Raw genomic sequence first — 18,486 nt, forward strand, 5'->3', positions numbered from 1 at the left:
TAATAAATCAACACTGAAATCAAGTATTAACACCATCAACTTCAAAAATTCTGACTTCACATCTATTATTAAGCTTGTGGATAAGTCATGCTGTAGGTGTAGAAGGCTGTTTTTCATTCCAGGCTGGAGCAGAGTGCAGTGCCAGTGTAGTTGTGCTGCCTTTGGAGCTACATGGGGCTCACTTTCCTGGAGCCAGAGGCATTAAATGTGACCTGCAGGAACTCTCAGCTTGGCTTCTGTAGCAGAACTATTTACAAGTTCTGCTGGAAGCCAGACTGGCTCACAGGCCAAAGTTTTATGCATACTGTGCTCTCTGATATTACTGATAATTACCAGTTAAAAAAAACCCCTTCCCTCCATCACTGTCTCAGGTGTCCTTTCTGCCACCTTTTCAGCAGTACCTGGCTGATACTTATTACTTGTTAGGAGCTCTGCTATTTCATGGGTTAATTTAATATAGGTTAAAGTATAATAAATATCTTTTCCTCAATTTTTAAGGATCTTATGCTGTTAATTTTTGGAAGATTTGATAGTTCCAATTTTCCAATATTTAAACTTAAATAGGAGTGAAAACTGTATTAGGATTTCAGTGAACTTTATAGAAGGGGAAATCACTGGTTAGGGTAATTAGAATTTTTTGGCAGCAAGTATTTAATTTTCAAAATTCCAAGTTGCTGTAGCTTTGCATAAACAAAACATTTGATACTTTTTTTCCTTCTTCAGAAAAAACCCACACTTTTTAGAAAACAGGTATTTAAAATTTGAAAATTTAAGAATGTGTGATTTTTCCTAAGAAGATATCTCAGAAGAATGTGCTATAGGTGGCCCCAATCTTGCTTGTGCTGGTTATTTCTTCCCCACATTTTGTCTGGGTTCTGTTCATTCCAGAAGAACTTTAGGCTCCAGGTTTTTCTGGATTACAGTATTGCAGGAAGTGCACACTCAGGTCGTGGTGGGTTTCTGTTACTCTCAGTGCCATGAAGGAGCTGTCTAATGGTTTCTTCCCTCTCCTTTAGGGAAGGATTGGTACTTGGTGCACGTGTCACTGACTGTGACAGACGTGAATGACAACGTCCCTGAGTGGGCCATGGAGCCCTTCCCCTTCCTGGCTGTGGTTTCCCCTGAGGCTGCAGCAGGGACTGAGGTGTACAAGCTGCTTGCTGTGGATGCTGATGAAGGGATCCATGGAACTGTAGAATATTTTCTCTTGGAAGGTAAATTTTAATCCTCTCCTCCTATGAGTTACGCCTCACTATTGTGGCTTTTTTATCCTCAGCTTTATTTTCCCTTCTTCGTGCAAAAGGTTCATAAACCTTCAGCTTGTGTGTGAGAAAAGTCAGCTTTTATTGATGTATGGACAGATTTCTTTGCAAAGTTGAGTTCTTGCCCATATATATCCCTGGGGATGAGGGAGACTGGAGCAGTCAGGAATCCCAAGGCTTTGGCAAGAGGGGACTGTATTGATGAGAGTCTGTGGAGGAGGAGTTTGTTGGGTGGAGAAGGGATACTTGGGGTCAAGCAACAGCAGAGTTTTGAAGGATAAAAGAAAGATGGAGAGAGGCCATTCAGAAGAGCCTGAAGTGACAGGACAAGTGGGAATGGCTTTAAACTGACAGAGGGTGGGTTTAGATGGGATATTGGAAAGAAATTATTTCCTGGGAGGGTGTTGAGGCCCTGGCACAGGGTGCCCAGAGCAGCTGTGGCTGCCCCTGGATCCCTGGCAGTGCCCAAGGCCAGGTTGGACACTGGGGCTGGGCGCAAGCTGGTCTTGTTGAAGGTGTCTTTGCCCATGGCAGGGGGTGAAATGAGATGAGCTTTAAGATCCCTTCCAATCCAAACTATTTTATAATTCAATGATAAAGGAGAGTGATAATTGTCCAGAGAGTGAAATGGAATTTTGAAATGCAATCATGAATGATGAATGTAATGACTGATTTCTAACTTCTAAACAAACCTTGGAACCTTAGTGTACATGCTGATCATAAGCCAAAGCCCACTTGGGAATTAGCACTGTATTCCCCTCCTAATTTTAATCATGTAAAAATGTTCTTGCTGATGCCAGTTTGTGGATGTGTTCCTTTTAGGTGGTGAAGACAGATTTGAAGTTGAGAAGGACACTGGCTGGATTAGAACAACAGGTTTGCCATTGGTGAGGGACAAGGAGTATTTGCTGACCGTAGTGGCAGCAGATAAACTTGGCAGCAGAGGGTCCCCAGCCTCTGTGTCTGTCATTGCTGGATTTCGAGCACCACAGTTCACCAACATGTCGTACCTCGTGTATGTCCCTGAGAGCACCCCTCCAGGAGAGCCGTAAGTAACAGCTCCAGAGAATGCAGGCACGGTGTGCTCCTGCTTTTGACTCCTGTGTGATCTCCCCAGAGCCTTGGTATTGTTTGTAAATCATAAATAAATACTGTGAGAAGCAATTCAGGTTTTTAAAAAGAAGTGATCCAGACACAGTTTGATGATGTATTGTTTTAGTCGCCCTTTTACGGGGAAAAGTGATATTGAAGAGTTGTGCTTTCTTGCTTTTTGAGGGGATGTGGATAGGATTAGATGTTGATTGTTTCCTAATTTTCAAACAAAATGCAGAATACAAATTAGTACTGTTACATCATGAAGAAAGATATCCTGTGTGAAAGAATACATTAATATTGCATGTAAAATTTGGAGAAGTGCCTTTTCCACCAAGTGAAAATTGGAAAAACCAAGGTTCTTTTTCCTGTCTTCGTCACCATGACAAACTGAGCTAAAATAAAGATGCCACAGAACTTGTCATTTTATTTCTCCATCCTTTGTATAACCATGTCATTTGAAATATCACAGAAAATGTTAGTAACATTTAGTAATGTCCACCTGAATACTCAGTGCCTTCTTTTCCAAACAGTTTTGTTCTTACAACAAATATTTTCTCTTCCACTTGAACTGAGAATACTTTTGTCCAGTCAGCGTGTTCTTTCTCTGGCAGTTCAACTATTATTCATATTGTATTATCTGTGGTGTTAATGTTCAGTCTGCAATATTGTTTTACAGTGTCTAAATAACAAAGGACTGTTAAGATTTTAAACTAATTATTAGTAGATAAGGTTTTTCTTTAAAACTGCAATAAAATTAAATTGCACAGGCATAAAAGAAATGGAATAACTGCAAAATACTATAATATCTAACAGGTACCTTCTGTCTTTGGTTCAATAACATTTAGAATTAAAAATAAAATCATTCATATCCTTTTTATTACGATTAGAAATAGGTTTGCACACCTTAGACAATAGTAGATTAGTCAGGTGATCAAATGACTTGGTAATATCCAAAAGGAACGAAGAATTTTGTGTGGTTATTACATCTAAAAAGGTTTGAATATACACAATGAAAGTGTGGAAGTTGTTTCTGTAATGTGTTGGCCAGAAACAGCCATTTAGAATCCTAAAGTTCTCATATTTAAATGGACCAATGACCCAGCTATGCAGGTGTAGTAGTTTTGGTTCCCCAAACCAGAGCAGAGTTGCTGTCATGCACTGGATTTCTGGGTTTAGGATTTCCTGATTGGAGCCTCTTTTAAGGCTTCTGCAGAGCAGAGGAGCATCATCAAAACTTTCCCTTCCCTTGGTCTGCCTGTGACACCAACGAGCCACAGCTGCATGGGCAGGCAGAGCCCAGGAGATACAAAGACAAAAAAGGCAAAAAAGTTCTCAGTTGTGTTGTTAAATGTGCTCCCAGCATGGCCTTGAGATTTTCAGTGCTGGCAGGAGAGGAGAGGTGGCCTGAACATGCAGCAGGGAGCTGGAAGGAGAGCAAAATGGTTCCTGTGGGCAGGAATGCAGCCATGCACTGGCTGGAACTGCCTGTGAGACCTCAGCACAGGAAAATACAGGTGAAAATTAAGTGGGATAATGACCTACAGCAGTGCTGTCCATTGATTCAGTAGTGCACCAGAGGGAAATGAGACCCAGCAGCATGGGAATGCAGGGGGGAGGAAAAGGAGTTTGCACAAAATGAGTTTGTGTTTTTGTGACTGTAATTGCCACAGGATCATGTTGGTGTGTTCTCCTGGGAAATGGAATTCTTTTTCCTAAGAAACTTGCATGTTAAAGCAAGAGAACTTGAGGAATTAGTTTTCTGGTTTAAATACTTTAAAAACATTCAGTTTTAAATTTCTTCTTTTACTTCTTTCTGTGGGTGTTTCCACTTGAAGGCTTTAAACACGTTGGACTTCAGTGGAAAAAAGATAGTGCCAGATGAGCTAAAAATATACGTCCAGTGTAAGCTGTAACACACACTGCTGTTAGGGCCTGGCTCTTATCCTTTTGCAGTTATCTATTGGAACTTTAGGATGGTAGGACTCCAGCAAACTTACTGTGCTGTTATTAAAACAAATCTTTTTCATCTTGCTTTATCTTTTATTTTCCTGCCTGAAAACCATCACTACCATAGAAGGAAGTTGAAGTAGGCAAATTCAGTTGCAGCAAAAATTAAATCCTCTGTTCCTGCATTTTTAATCCTTACTGTGTTCTGCTTCCAAGAATCCTGTCTTTATCTGTTTAACCCCAAGGTGACAGAACCACTGTGTAACAAAATGCTTGAATTTGGAGTTTAGATACAGCTGTCACTGACTGCATTGAGGATACCTCTGAGCAGACCTGCAGGGTTGCACCATCATTTCTGATATGCATCGCTTTTGTCATATTTTTCAGAATCTCATATTATGTCCTTGAGTCCTCTCTTTTTATATTTTTTTTTAATGCAGCTTTCTTACAGTCACTGCTGTGTCATATCAAAAGAAATCCCTGAGCTACAGTTTGCTCACTAATCCTGGGGGTCTGTTCAGCATTGATGGGGCAACTGGAGCCATCAGTCTGACTGGGAGTGTGGATTATGAGGGTGACCCCCACCAGCACCTCCTTTTGGTCAGGGCAGAGGAGGATGAGGAGCAGTCCAGCACTGCTGCTGAGGTAGGTGTTCCCATCTGGCAGCCTGGGTGCATTTCCATTTCCCTTCATCCTTTTGAATTCTGCACAGATTCACCACGAGCTCCCATTTCCCCATGCTGGGCGTTCTGCTGGCCATTTTAAAAGTCCTTCTGTCTTTGGGAGATGTTGAGGAGTGGTTTAGGTACTCTTAGATTTTACTCTTGCAGATGCTCTAATGGCTGTTTCTGAGGGATCAATATGCCATCCCATCATAGATCCCAAGCCTTGTCTGGTAACACATGGAAATGGATGTGGCCAAGCCAGACATGAGGTTTTGTCTTACTCTACTTTCATCAACTATGGGGTACATTTGAAATTATTCCACTTTAGAACTAAAGGAGGACAAAGAATTATTTGTTTTGCATCAAAGGGCACAAAGTGAACTCGTAAAACAAGAAAGTAATGAAAAATTCACTGATATTAAAAACTGATGGTTTGTAGTATTTTAGAAAGCTGTTTGACAGCAAAAATATTTCTTAATATAATTATTACAGTTATTTGGATTCCAAGATTCACTGAGCTAGGAAAAGCATACTATATGAGTTTGTTCCTGCTGCAGGAAATAAGACAGGGAACTGGAGACAGAATTATTAGGATCAAGTGTGAGGACACAGAGAGACAGGAAGCAGTATGCCAGTGTAACAAACACTGGCTGGGCCACACCAGAGCCTGATAGTTTCTCTTCACCCTTGTGTACTACAAGATGAAGAACGGAAAAATCTCAAAAAGGGATTATGAGATGATTTTACAAATATGTTTAATCTAGAGGTAGTTTAACTTGTACCTGCTTTACACTGATACAGCCTCAATAGTTGAGAGAGCAGCTCTAGTTCATGCATCTCTGCTCTGCAGAGCTCATGGAATACCCCTCTGCCTGCTGCTCTCTGGTGCAGAGTGCCACAGATAACTGCATGAGGTGCAGCAGGATGAGCCACCAGCAAGGCTCCCCTACACACTCCGTACTGTTGGGAGTGTCAGCTGTGCAACTGGAGGCTCACATTTGACACAGGAATAAGAAAGCATTTGTAAGGATGTTAGAGGCAAAATTGTCTCTCTTACTTGGTTTACCAGAACCATAGAATCTTCTGAGTTGGATTGAGTCCAGCTCCTGGTCCTGCACAGAAACCCCAACAGTCCCACCCTATGCCTCAGAGCATTGTCCAGACACTGCTTGAGCTCTGTCAGGCTTGGGGCTGTGACCACTTCCCTGGAGATCAGGTCTTCTATCTGATTTGTGCTGCTGTAATTGAATTCAGAACTTGGTCTTAGAGATTTATACTGCTAAAATATAATATGCTTGGCAGTAGAGTTTTTAGTGTTACAAATCACAGAAGTGTTGCAAGATAAGATAATGGAAAAAGGGTTCTTGGCAAGCAGATGGTCCATTTTCCTTTAAATTAGTAATGAGGAATAATCAATGGAGATAAAAGGTGAGTGGAAAACATTGCTGCAGGGTCAGGGACTTGGCAATTGCTAGTACCTTGGAATGTCATATTTCAATGGCACTCAGCAGAAAAAGAGCAATCTAAGAAAAATACCTTATCCTATGGCTGCCGAGGACTTAAAGTGTGTTTTTGGGAAATTCTTCCACGTGATGTTTCCAGAGCATTGAGGTTGTTCCCTTGATTCCCTTTGCTGTTTAACATTTCCCTCTTCCCCATTAAGGTTTTGGTTGTAATCACAGATGTGAATGATTGTGCCCCCGAATTTCATCAGTCGATTTACAGCAAAGTCGGTGTTCCTGAGACAGTTCCTATGACAACGGCACTTCTCCAAGGTTAGTGCTCCTGAAGCCATTTATTACCTTCACTGTATTTTTCTCCCTTGCACTACTTAAAATTCAGTTCAGAAAGCAAAATTACCTGTCCTAGCATGGGTAGCTGCAGCTCTCTGAAGGCAAATGACACCTTGTAGATTCATGTTAGAGTTCTTTACTACTGCCACAGCCCAAACAATTTTGGGGACAGGAAGGCAAAGAAACAGATTTTCTTTGTGGAATTTTGAAGTAACGGAGCTTTGTTGTGGTTGGTATTGCAGCAGCAGGCTCATGGTAGCAGTCTTGCTGCGTTTCTTGAAGGAAGAGAGTGATCCTGGATCAGAAGTTATGGACACCTCAGCTCACCCTCTCTGCCTGTCCTGAGAGTCCTGTGTGGGCCCACTGTAGGAATTCTGCTCTCTTGCATTAAAAGCCTCTTGTACAGTTTAACTGTTCTGTGTGAGGTTTTATTTGGATGCTTGACAAAAAGATTTTATTTCTTCCCAGTGACACCAAGAACTTGAGCTTCAGGTGGGGGTGCTCTGTAAAGTGCAGCAATAAAACCAATTTGTGTCAATTAAGCAGTTGTACAAGGGCCTTGTATTAGTCTTTAACCCTTACATAAACTTTCTCTAAATCTTGAGGGAGAAAAGGAAATTCAACTGCAGGAAAATTGCTTTTCCCTGGTAAATAGGATTTCCTAACCTCCTACTGTTCTACTTAGTGATTTATCCTGTACTAATGGTAGTTTGTCAGTTACTGGTCTGGTAACTGTGCTTTTAACATAGATTTTTTGTAGTTTATGAATAGGATCTGACAAACACACAATGGGCATCAGTTGAATAATACATGTAAATATTCCCCCTTTAATTGCATAGTGTGTGATCTGAGTGATTTTAAGTCAGCAAGTGTAGGTCAGGTGGATGTGAGAATATACTTCTCTGTGGGGGAATATATTCTTGATGGTACAGGACTCTTCAACAAAGTCAAGATCTAGCATCTAAATTCTTCCAGGGACTCCACTTCTGGGTTTTTTTGTAATGAATTATTTTTAAGTAAGGGTTAGTTCCCTAAAAAGCACAAGGGATAGCAGAGTTTCCTGACTGATTTCAAGCACCACCTGCTAAGTCAAGTCTTGCTACAGTAGCAGTAAATGTACTTAGCATTCCAATTCTCTAACTTTGATCTCCACAATGCCTTTCTCTTCTTTTCTAACAGTGACAGCCACTGACTGTGACTCAAAGGAGAATGCCCAGTTGCTGTATTACACTCTGAGCCAAGATTTCAGCATCACTCCTCATGGCACTGTTTTTCCAGCAACACGGCTGGACTATGAGCGCCCCAACCACCTCTATGAGTTCATCATCATGGCTGTAGATCAGGGGGAAGAGCCCAGGACTGGGACTGCAACTGTCAGGATCCACGTCTCCAATGTGAATGATGAGGGACCCGAGTTTTCTCAGACAGTGTAAATACGTATTCTTCAGACTCTGTTATCTTGTACTGTTGCTTTTTGTATTTTGGTTGGAAGGCTGCTCTCAGGATGGGAACTGGCTCTGGTTCAGTCAGAGCTGAGAGCTGGACTGACAAATGTGGGCTAATATTCTGACTCTGGGACTCCCAGTATTAAAAAGAAAAAAAAAGGGTGTAGTATATAGACAATCTCTTTTGATGGATCTTGCACTTTTACTTTTTCTAGTATGTACTGAAAGATACGGTGCAGTAATTTCAGATTATGCAGCTCAGCAGCAGCCCTCCACCACCAAAGGAAATCAGGCAGAAAAAACAGGCAACAGAGTTGTTGCCATCAGCCCTCATCCAGAGAAATGGGGGAATTTTGCCTTTTAATTAGGCAGTTTAAACTTCGCTTCAGCAGTCTGCATCCTTGGTTTTAGCTGTCAAAGAAAACTGCTTAGATGACACAATCCTAAATGGCAACTGAATTACAAAACCCACAAGATAAATGCCATTTAGTGGAGTTCACTTAATGTCACGTAGTCCCCTGCCCTACAAACTGTATGTATATTTTTTTTTCTTCTAAATACCTGTGAGCACTTTTCTTCCATAGCTGGGACTCAGAAGCATCCGAAGCAATCCCACAAGTGCTGTAAACTTGCACTGATGTTGGAGACATAGTGATGGAATTTCCAGTCAGCTTCTGCACCAACCTTCTACTCTTGACAGTAGAACAGAACAAACTCAATGCTCAGAACAAAACTGAGGCAAAGATTTCAGTGATGCTGAGCTTGGGGTTTAGCTGAACAAAACATCAAAGCCTTCTGACAGTCCTTGTTTTATATGCAGATAACCTCTGGCTTCAAAATCTTGTGCTTTCCTTTCTTTTCTAACTATTGCTGAGGAGATACGGCTTGGAAAATTTTATCTTTTGTAATTTATTATTGGATCTCTTTATATTTTCAAATACTAAACCAGGTTTACGTTTCTGACTCTTCCCCGATGCCTATTTTTCATTTATTTATTTCTTTTGCTGTTCAGAGATGTTGAATATTTATCTGCATCTGTTACTAATATTTTAATCAGAAGCAAGTGATACTATTTAAGATGCTCTAAACATCTCTAACAAATTTAAAACAGAAAACATAATTTTAAAAAAATCCCTGCCAGCTCTTGTACCTAAAGTTTACTGAGGAATATGATTAAAATTATTATTATTTTAAATTTTCAAACTTCACAAGCAGCTTTTCTGTTCTCTGTGCATAGCAGGGAAACTGCTGTTGTGTATGTGTAGATAGGCATTGGGATGGAATTCATCTCCTGGAATACAAATTATCTCAAATTTGTGGTTAACTAGGCTTTGATTTTGCTTTATCTTTCCTGTTACGAAAAAAAAATCTTGAACCCAGAGGTAAATTTCAGACATAACTTAGTTGAAATTTTCCATGAAATAGAACCATTGTGAACACATGTAAATTGGGGCCTGCTGAGAGACTGTTTGCAGTTAATGTTGTGCTCTGTGGCAGTCTAATACAAATCTAGGTGAAGATGTCCTTCCAGCCTCTTATTTAAACAGATTTACAGCCCAGTATAAACTCATGATTCCTTGCCATGAGCTCCCTTTCATCACAGTTATTCTTTATCTCAGTTATGAAATGCTTAAGGCTACCACTCTGTTTCATGTTGTCAGTTTTTACTTTCTCTTTTTTCAGAGATCTCCTCTGAACTCCTCTCTCCCTGTATTTCATGTAAAAATTATCAGAATTACTGTTCACTTGCTTTTGAGATGCAGAGTTAAGACAGTGTCTTGAGGGTTGTGACTGAGCTAAAGCAGAAAGATTTACTTCTCTTACTTCATTGCATCTGAAATTGGGGGAAGAAAAGAAGCTGTTTCTGTAGAGGTTTCATAGCAAACACACATACCTCATCAAGAAGAGCAAAGGAAAAGGTTTTCTGTGCATCCATTTTCTTTTCCTTTAAATTTTTTGCTGTTCTCAGCCTGTGGCCAGTGTGACATGAGCACTGTAACCCAGTGGTGCATCTGTGATGCTGCACCCAGCCAGCTGCAGTTCATCCTCCAGCTGAGCTTTGGGATAGCTGCTGTGGGCAGCCCTGGTGGATGCTTAGTCTGACACACGCTCAATCCAGTCAGATAAAATAATAAATATTTGGGACTTTGCTAAAGCAGAGGGCTTTTCTACTCCAGAGAGCATTAAGCTTAGGCTGATAATGCCTCTTAAGAGCTTACAATGTCAGTGATGTGTCTGGAGTTGAGCAGAGATTTTTGTAAAACTGACATTATGCACATATCCTCCACATCTCACTCTCATCTTAGTCCTGCTGGGGCAGGGACAGCACTGGAAGGCTTTTGAGGGCTTCTGTCAGAAAATGCTTTAACAAGAACTGCTTTAACTTAGCAAGTGTTTGCTTGGAGGCTGTGAATCAGAAAGCTCTTTTTTTTTTAAATTAAAAAGCCCAGATGAATTCTGCATTTAGCACAAGTCTCATTGCACAGCTCATCTCCAAGGCTGTGGTACTGCTGGAAGTTTGGAGTGGAAATGTGGGGGTTACAACAGAAGGATGTGGATGGTTGGGTAGATCATCAATGCTATCATTTCACTGCTTAACCAAAGAGCATCATGTCAGTGTAATTGTGTCAGAAAATTACAAATTCCTGCAGTGCCCTTTGAACACGTGGTTGGTAGGTGTTGTAAAGCTGAGTTCCCTATATATTAGATCCTGGTTAAATTCATGAATTTGCTATTGTCTGGGTTTTTAACAGCTACAGGAGCTTTGTTTCTGAAGATGCAGGCCCAAACACACTGATTGCCACGGTTAATGCTGTTGATCCTGATGGAGATGGTGTGACATATGATATTCTGTCTGGGAATCAGAAAGGGAACTTTGTAATTGACCCTAAGAAAGGTAATTATATATTAGCTCTTTGCTGCTGTGGTCATAAAGCTGATTCTGTTGTGATGCACCTTGAATTTGGTCTTATTATCAAACTGAATACCATACACTATCTTTGAAGCTAATTTTAATAAGTGCAGGGAAAGAATGCATTTACTATCTTACAATATTAAAAAATGGTATCATTTCCAAGAATCTGTGTATAATTGACCTCTCTTACCTGTTCAGTGTTTGCTTTCAGTCAGTAACTTAATAGAGGGCATTATTATAGATAACAGGTAGCTTAAGAGACAGCAGCTTAATGGAGAATGTTATTATTGATAACAGGGTGACATTCCAAAATGTCAGACAAGTATCTGCATAGAATTTAATATAAGAACTGGACATCTGAGATTTTAAATGAGGTTTTTCCCACCCCATGCTTATGTTGATGTCCTGATTGTGCTGGTGAGATCAAACATTTCTTGGCTGAACTTATCTGTGTTGTGCTGACACAAAATGATGTGTTTGTAGGTGGAATGAGGCTACCACTGTTTTATTTCAGTGAAGGTAAAAATATATAAAATCTCAACTAAAGAAGTATATGTTTCATTTAAGGCTAAAATCATTCATATGACCAGAGTTGTTTAGCCAAGAATACTTCATGCATAAGAAAAAAAGATGTGTGAAGAATACTTTGCAATTTAAGGCATTTGTTCTGAAATGCCAATTTTTACATCTTTTAAGTTCTTTTCAATAGTCACATATTTTCAAAACGTGAAAAGAAAAAAGGTTCCCACTACATTTGTGTCCTTATTGTAAAAAGAAATTTTAAAAAAATGCACAAACACCAACATCTGAGTAGGTTGGCATATCCCTTTAAATTAATAGGATTTATTTGCTGTTGATTGCTTGAAAAAACAGAAGAGGATGTTTTGAGATTGAAACAGGCAAACAAATTGAAATCCCATTGAAGGATTGAATTAACTTAATTAACTTCAGTTAAACTCCTTTGTATTTTGAATCTGAACTTAGATTTTCCAAAGCAGAAGCATTGAATACATAGGAAGGAGTAAGCTGCCCTTAGTTATTCCTTCACTTTATTTCATAGGGTCCACTTAACATAAAATTTTAATTTCAGTGCAATCATGGTTTTGCAATATTAATGTTAGATTCTGAAATGTTCCCAAAAATACTGCAGGTAACTTGACAGCATTGAATCATGACCCCGAGTTTACTGTGAGCTCCTTTAATTCCTTTCTGACTTAAAAATAGAGTTGTAGGTTCTAAGAGTTAAATTTCTACAGATGCTTTGGCACCTGAAGAGGAGGAAAGGTTCTCAAAGTGTCTAAATGCTACAGCATTAATATACCTGACACTTCTTAAAATCTTTTTTGTAAGAAACAGATTTTTTGGTCAAAGCATCTTAACATTTGATTGATAGCTAATCTCTTGGGATTAGCTCCACAGTTTTAATATAGAAAATCATGTTTAGGTATTTATCATGTATTTATACTTTTTTTGCTAATTAATTTTATAGTATTTGAAACTTAATTTTAGGAACAGTAGCTTTTTTTTTTTTTCCCAAAGCACTCTTAGGCTTTTGTTGCTGAATAAACCAATAAAAGTTTATACAGTGGCTTACAGCAGTTTCTTTTCAGGAATGATGTCAGGGGAATAGTCTGTACCCTCTTGTGGTAGAAATGTGGAGGTCAAGTGGAGGAGTGTCAAAGATAAGTGCTGCAGCTACAACAGTACATTTTCAAGCCAATTGAGTGAGACTGATGCTGTGAAAGTACTCTGTTGTGATGACAATTGTGATTATTCCCGATGAATAACAGATGTGATGGATGGTGGAGCCCCTTTGTGCAGGATCTCAGGCAGCTGTGCTCCCTTTTGCTCTTGCAGCACCTCTCTTTCTGCCAGTGCTGTGTGTCCCCCCCAGCAGGCTGTGTCCTGTGGGCAGTTCTGAGGGTGGCAGGAAGGTTTCTCAGCCCGTGCCTCTGAGGCTCAGTGCTGTGTGAGTGAGCTGCAGGAAGCTAAACTTGAAGCAGTTTCAGTGAGCTGTCCGTGGCAGCTGCAGATGGATGAAAGCCATTATGTGCAGGTCAGCTGAGCTGTGGCTGTTGGCTTAGTTTGCTCTGTAGACAAACCTGTTGTGATGTCTTAATTTTGTTTGAATGTGGGACTGCAGTAAAAACACTGTAGTTAAATTAAACAGCACAGCCTTATGGTTTATTGGTGAATAGGCAAGCTAGAATGGTTTGTTGTCATGCTTACTAGTGAGAAGAATAATGGGGATGGGTTAATGCAGCAAAACCCCCAAAACCTGTTGTTTTTACAGGACTGATTAGACTTCGTGCAAGCCCCTTTCCTAAGCTGCAGGGGACAGAATATGTTCTGAATGTCACAGCTACTGATGATAATGCTTCTGGAGGGCCCCATCCTCTCACAAGTACTGCCCAGGTTGTAGTGAAAATTGATGATGTCAACAATAACAAACCCATCTTTCAGAAGGTAAATTTGTTATTTGTACTGGACCGTGTAAAAATGTTTTAACACTGTTGGCACTGCAGCAAATGAGCTGGTCAAGACCTGCTCTGAGTTCTGTCTTTTCCATCCCTCCCTAAGGGTTTCAGGATTTGTTCTGCTCTTGTGGCAGAACAGCTCTGTGAGCTCCTGTCTGTTCCCTGAACCACCCCTCATCTCTGGTGCTTCAGAGGGTGAGGCCAAGTGAACCCTTTTGGGAATCCCATGTGAGCAGGAATCCATGGGCATAGCTGTCCATGCAGTGGGCTTGTTCCAGAATGCTCCAGAATACCTAAATTACATGGGCTTCCTTTGATGATTGCATGCCTGGAACTAATGAAAGAGAGAAGAATGAGTGTTTTAGCTTAACTAGTGAAGTACTGTAAAAAATAAATGCTTGCATTTGGTTTTAGAATGTTAATTCATACTGAAGATCTGTTGTCTAGAAATTTCAGGTTTGGTACTGATGGCTCAGATGTTGATGAGCAGTGTTGCATATTTTGAAAAGTCAGCAACTATTCATGTCAGTGTTAAAAATTCTCAGTAACCTCTCCTTCAGAAAGTTACTTTGTGTAGAAATTCCTTTTTGATCAAAACAATTCTGTGGTTTGGGCAAGTGTATGCCCTCTTTTTTATTAGACCTTTGCTAATATAGAAAAATTCGCATTTGGAAGCAACTTGAACTTTTTCTCCAAATATTTGCATTAACTGAAGATGCTCAGTGGCTTCATGTTCTGTGTTGTTTGTATAACCACAGAATAGCAAGGGAAATTCAAATTAATCATGGTACAGATAAAACTTTAACAGCAGAGCATGTCAATGCAAGTGTAGCTAAATAATTCTTTTTTCCTCCTGCTAGTATATCTTCAAATCAAATGGCAAGGGAAGTCCTTGATTTTTCTCTTCTTTTAAATCTTTCTTTCTTTCTTCTCCTCCTCTCTCTTAGTGCCAGTATTATCGGGAACATGCTTCTGTCCTGGAAAATCAGCCTTCAGGGACTTTTGTTCTGCAGGTTGAAGCCACTGATGCTGATGAGGGGGCCAATGGTGTAGTGAAATATGGCCTGATGCACAGAGATGGTGTCCTGCCAGCATTTAGCATTCATCCTGACACAGGTAAAGCAAATGTCAGAACTCATAGTGGCATGGAGGAACCACCTTGTAACACTGTTGGAGGAAAGGCTTAGATAATAAAATCAGACTTCCTGCCTTTTCATTTAGTATTTTGGCAGCAGACCAAATATAAACTGTAGTAACTGCATGAACAAGTTCTCCATGAAACTAAGTTTCATACATGTCCAGTACTGAACTAAAACTGATGTTTTCCTTGAAAAGTGGAAGTTCTGCTTTGTGAAGTAACTTGTGTACTTGTAACTTTTGTAACTGGATCTAAAAACCCAAACATGTTTTGAAGTGCACATTATCTTGCAACGTTGCTAATGACATCTAAGTGATTTATCCCAATGACAGAAGTCTTATAAAAAGCAAAAGAACTAAATCTTAGAAGGCCAAAACTAAGTTCAGGCTGAATTTCTGAAACATTCTTTACCCTGTACTTACAGCTTTTCAAAAGAAATATTTTTTTGAGAAACTCATTCTCTTTGTTTGTACTTACCTCCATTTTCTAAACTTAAATTGTAACTTAAGTTTATTTAATTAATTAAATAAATTTATTTTATTAGAAAATCAATTTATTTTCTAATTCCAATTCCTATTTTGTGTAGATGTAAGTGTAACTGAAGTTTGAGTCTGCCTGAGCAGTACAGTGTCAGCTGTTGCATTTGTTAAATCTTGGGGTTGGATCCTTGAACCTGAAGCTGATGTTATGGATGTCCTTAACCTACTGCCTTGTATCCCAATGTATTGACAGAAAAATAAATATCTGCATGTAGAATATTGCCAGATGCACAGAGTTTTAACTCTTTGCTCTTTAATTTGTTTCCAGGAGTTCTGACAACTGTTCAGGTATTTGATCGAGAAAAGCAGAGGGAATATCCCATCACTGTGACAGCAACAGATCAGGCAGCGGAGCCACTCATTGGAATATGCCAGATCAATGTTGTCATCCTGGACCAAAATGACAACGACCCCAGATTTGAAAACACCCACTATGAATGTAATTGAGAGTCATTGGGTAGAGTTTCAGTGCCCTGAGTGTGAGCATGCCCCGTCTCTCAGATTTTTGGGGGTTTGCCTATCCTGGCAGTAGAATATGTGACAAATTTTGATGCATCCAGAGATGCACTTGGCTTATTTATTGCAGAGCTGTTACTCTGTGTAACATGTGATGTAACATGTACAGCCTTGGCTCATAGGCCTGCCTTATTGGAAAGTTCCTTGAAACAATAGCCATGTCATTCATACAGAGCAATTATTCTCTGAGTTAAAATACAGTTAAAAGAAGTATCTTATAAGAAATAAGAATTCCAGGTTATGAATGGGGTAATATGAAGTTCTGATATGATCTGTAGCTCTGGAGTGATAGCAGCCCTTTAACATACTCAGTGGGTATGGCCATTGTTCCAAGGAAGACAAAACTACACTAAAGTAATAATGTATGGCAGTTCTTTATGACTTACTAAAATGTTCATGGTAGTTTAGCAAATCAATACTCAATTTCAAATATCCTTTCCTTACATTAGATTTCCTTAGAGAGGACACAAGAGTTGGGACCAGCTTCCTGCGTGTTGCAGCCCGTGATGATGACTACAGCTCAAATGCTGCCATTACATATTCCATAGCAAGTGAGGAACCAAATTATTTACAGATTAATCCTACCACAGGCTGGGTGTTTGTGAACCAACCCATATCTCAGGTATGGTGCTTGCTTTCCTTTTTAAGCTGACTATTTCAATATATCACAGGAGGGACTGAGGTCATGAGCTTGGGTTATCCCCTCAGGTTACAGGATCAATGCATGTATTTAAATTAAATATGAGTCTAAGGCTTTTAGCTGTTGGGTTCATGGACTGTGAATTGCATAAGGGCTTTCAGCTGGGCAGCTGCAGCCACAGCACTGCCTCTGAGACTTGCTCTTCCTATTTCCCTGGCTTTGGCATGCTGATCCCAGGGGCTGGAGGGCTGAGGTCATCAGCAGGGAGCAAGAACCCAAGTGTAGGACTTCATTGTGCTAAGAGGAAATGAGTCAAGACACAAACCTGAATGGGAACAAGTGTGAAGTTCTGGTCCTGATACAGATTCCCAGCTTGATCTGTGTCAGTTGTGCTGCATTAAGCATAGCTGTCCCTCAGGAAGGTGAAAGCATAATTCATGTATTTATCTAAAATTGATCAGTTTCAGCTACTTCTAAATACCTGCACAGGCAGTTTGATATTTTCAGGTTTAAAAGTAATTTGTTTTGAAATGGAACTATTGTTGTAGATGTCAGTCTTCAAATAGATATTTTTAATACTGACATTTAACTTCTAAGTAGCTAACACACAAAAGTTTGGTGAAGGTGTATCCTTTTAATGTATTTTGTTTAATGAATTTAAGAACCCTACAGACCTAATAACAAGAACTGCTAATAGATAAGCTTAAGAACTCAGGGCCTTCATGAAGTGGGTTTTTTGATTCTGTTTGGTTTTAAATTTTGTGTGACATTTGCTTAAGTTTATTGACACAAATAGCAAAATCTGCCAACCATCTTCAGTAAAGTAAATAGAATTTTCATCAAATTTACACCTAGTTCATATTTTGAGCTCAGATTCAGATCTTTTTCTTCTGTGAAGATTATTTTAAAGTGTACCTTTGATTTTATGTATTAATTCATTTTGGAGGCCTGCTCAAAACCTTCTGTAATGAGACCTTTTTTACTGTTCAGAAGTCATCTATAATTCGAGAGATTACTGCTACAGATGGAGGCAACAGGAGCAGTAAAGTTGAACTTGCTGTAACTGTAACCAGTGCAAAAAACCAGCCTCCACAGTGGGAAAGAGACAGCTATGAAGTTGTTATTCCGGAGAATACGACACGGGATGCCTCAATTTTGGTAAGGTTGTCTGTCTGTCTGTAGCTCTCAGGCTGCAGAGGAACTGAACATTGTTTCTTTGCTTGAATGTAGTGAGCTTTTATAAGAGTTTTGTGGTTTGTATCTAAATATGTGGGAGAATCCAAACACAAAAGCTTTTAGAAACGTTGTTGTACTTACAGAAGGGTTGATTACACACACTTTCTGAACTGTGCAGACAATCAAAGCAACTTCTCCCCTTGGAGATCCCCGTGTCACTTACAACCTGGAAGAGGGGCTTGTCCCAGAGACCAACATGCCAGTTCGTTTCTACCTGACTCCAAACAGACAGGATGGTTCTGCCTCAATCCTGGTAGCTGAGCCCCTGGATTATGAAACAACCAAGAGCTTTCTGCTGCGGGTGCGAGCACAGAACGTGGCTGCAGTTCCTCTGGCAGCATTCACCACGGTCTATGTTAATGTCACAGGTGTGTGAGCGTTCAGTGTGTGGCACGGTACAACCCTGCACTTCTGTCCTTTCAAGTGGTACAGGTTTCTCTCTGTGTGCTCTGTTTGATGTTCTAGATGTCAATGACAATGTCCCATTCTTCACTTCATCCATTTATGAAGCCTCAGTGACAGAGGGAGCTGATGTGGGGACATTTGTCACTCAGGTGTCTGCCACCGACCTTGACCTTGGTCAGCATGGTGAGGTAAGAAAGTGGGGACCTTCATCTCCCCTGATGAAAACTGTGGAATAACTTCTGCATGAGCTAAATAGTCTGGAAACTTTCAACTTTTTCAAAGGGGTGACTAATAGGGGAATGTAGAATGACATAAAGGAGTTAATTACATCCATCTCTGTGTTGCCATGTGAGAAATGCATCTAAAACTCATAGGTGTGAGGCAGAAGACAAAGAGGAAATATTTACACAGCCT

The 18,486-nt window shown here is 40.0% G+C and overlaps 1 protein-coding gene across 2 annotated transcripts in view; it reads left to right on the top strand.

Annotated features, from left to right (window-relative positions):
* The window catches only part of LOC134557564 (neural-cadherin-like), a 59,986-nt gene that overhangs the window by 14,003 nt on the left and 27,497 nt on the right, over window positions 1-18,486 (top strand). For both annotated transcript variants that reach the window (XM_063410677.1, XM_063410676.1), the window contains exons 2-14: window positions 1,017-1,214; window positions 2,085-2,310; window positions 4,745-4,949; window positions 6,633-6,744; window positions 7,942-8,191; window positions 10,961-11,103; window positions 13,415-13,587; window positions 14,546-14,714; window positions 15,544-15,714; window positions 16,241-16,413; window positions 17,422-17,589; window positions 17,786-18,035; window positions 18,133-18,260. In XM_063410677.1, the coding sequence (XP_063266747.1) occupies window positions 1,017-1,214; window positions 2,085-2,310; window positions 4,745-4,949; window positions 6,633-6,744; window positions 7,942-8,191; window positions 10,961-11,103; window positions 13,415-13,587; window positions 14,546-14,714; window positions 15,544-15,714; window positions 16,241-16,413; window positions 17,422-17,589; window positions 17,786-18,035; window positions 18,133-18,260 (2,366 nt within the window). The remainder of the gene's footprint in view (window positions 1-1,016; window positions 1,215-2,084; window positions 2,311-4,744; window positions 4,950-6,632; window positions 6,745-7,941; window positions 8,192-10,960; window positions 11,104-13,414; window positions 13,588-14,545; window positions 14,715-15,543; window positions 15,715-16,240; window positions 16,414-17,421; window positions 17,590-17,785; window positions 18,036-18,132; window positions 18,261-18,486) is intronic.

Source organism: Prinia subflava, chromosome 13, assembly GCF_021018805.1.
Source record: "Prinia subflava isolate CZ2003 ecotype Zambia chromosome 13, Cam_Psub_1.2, whole genome shotgun sequence".
NCBI classification, from domain to species: domain Eukaryota; kingdom Metazoa; phylum Chordata; class Aves; order Passeriformes; family Cisticolidae; genus Prinia; species Prinia subflava.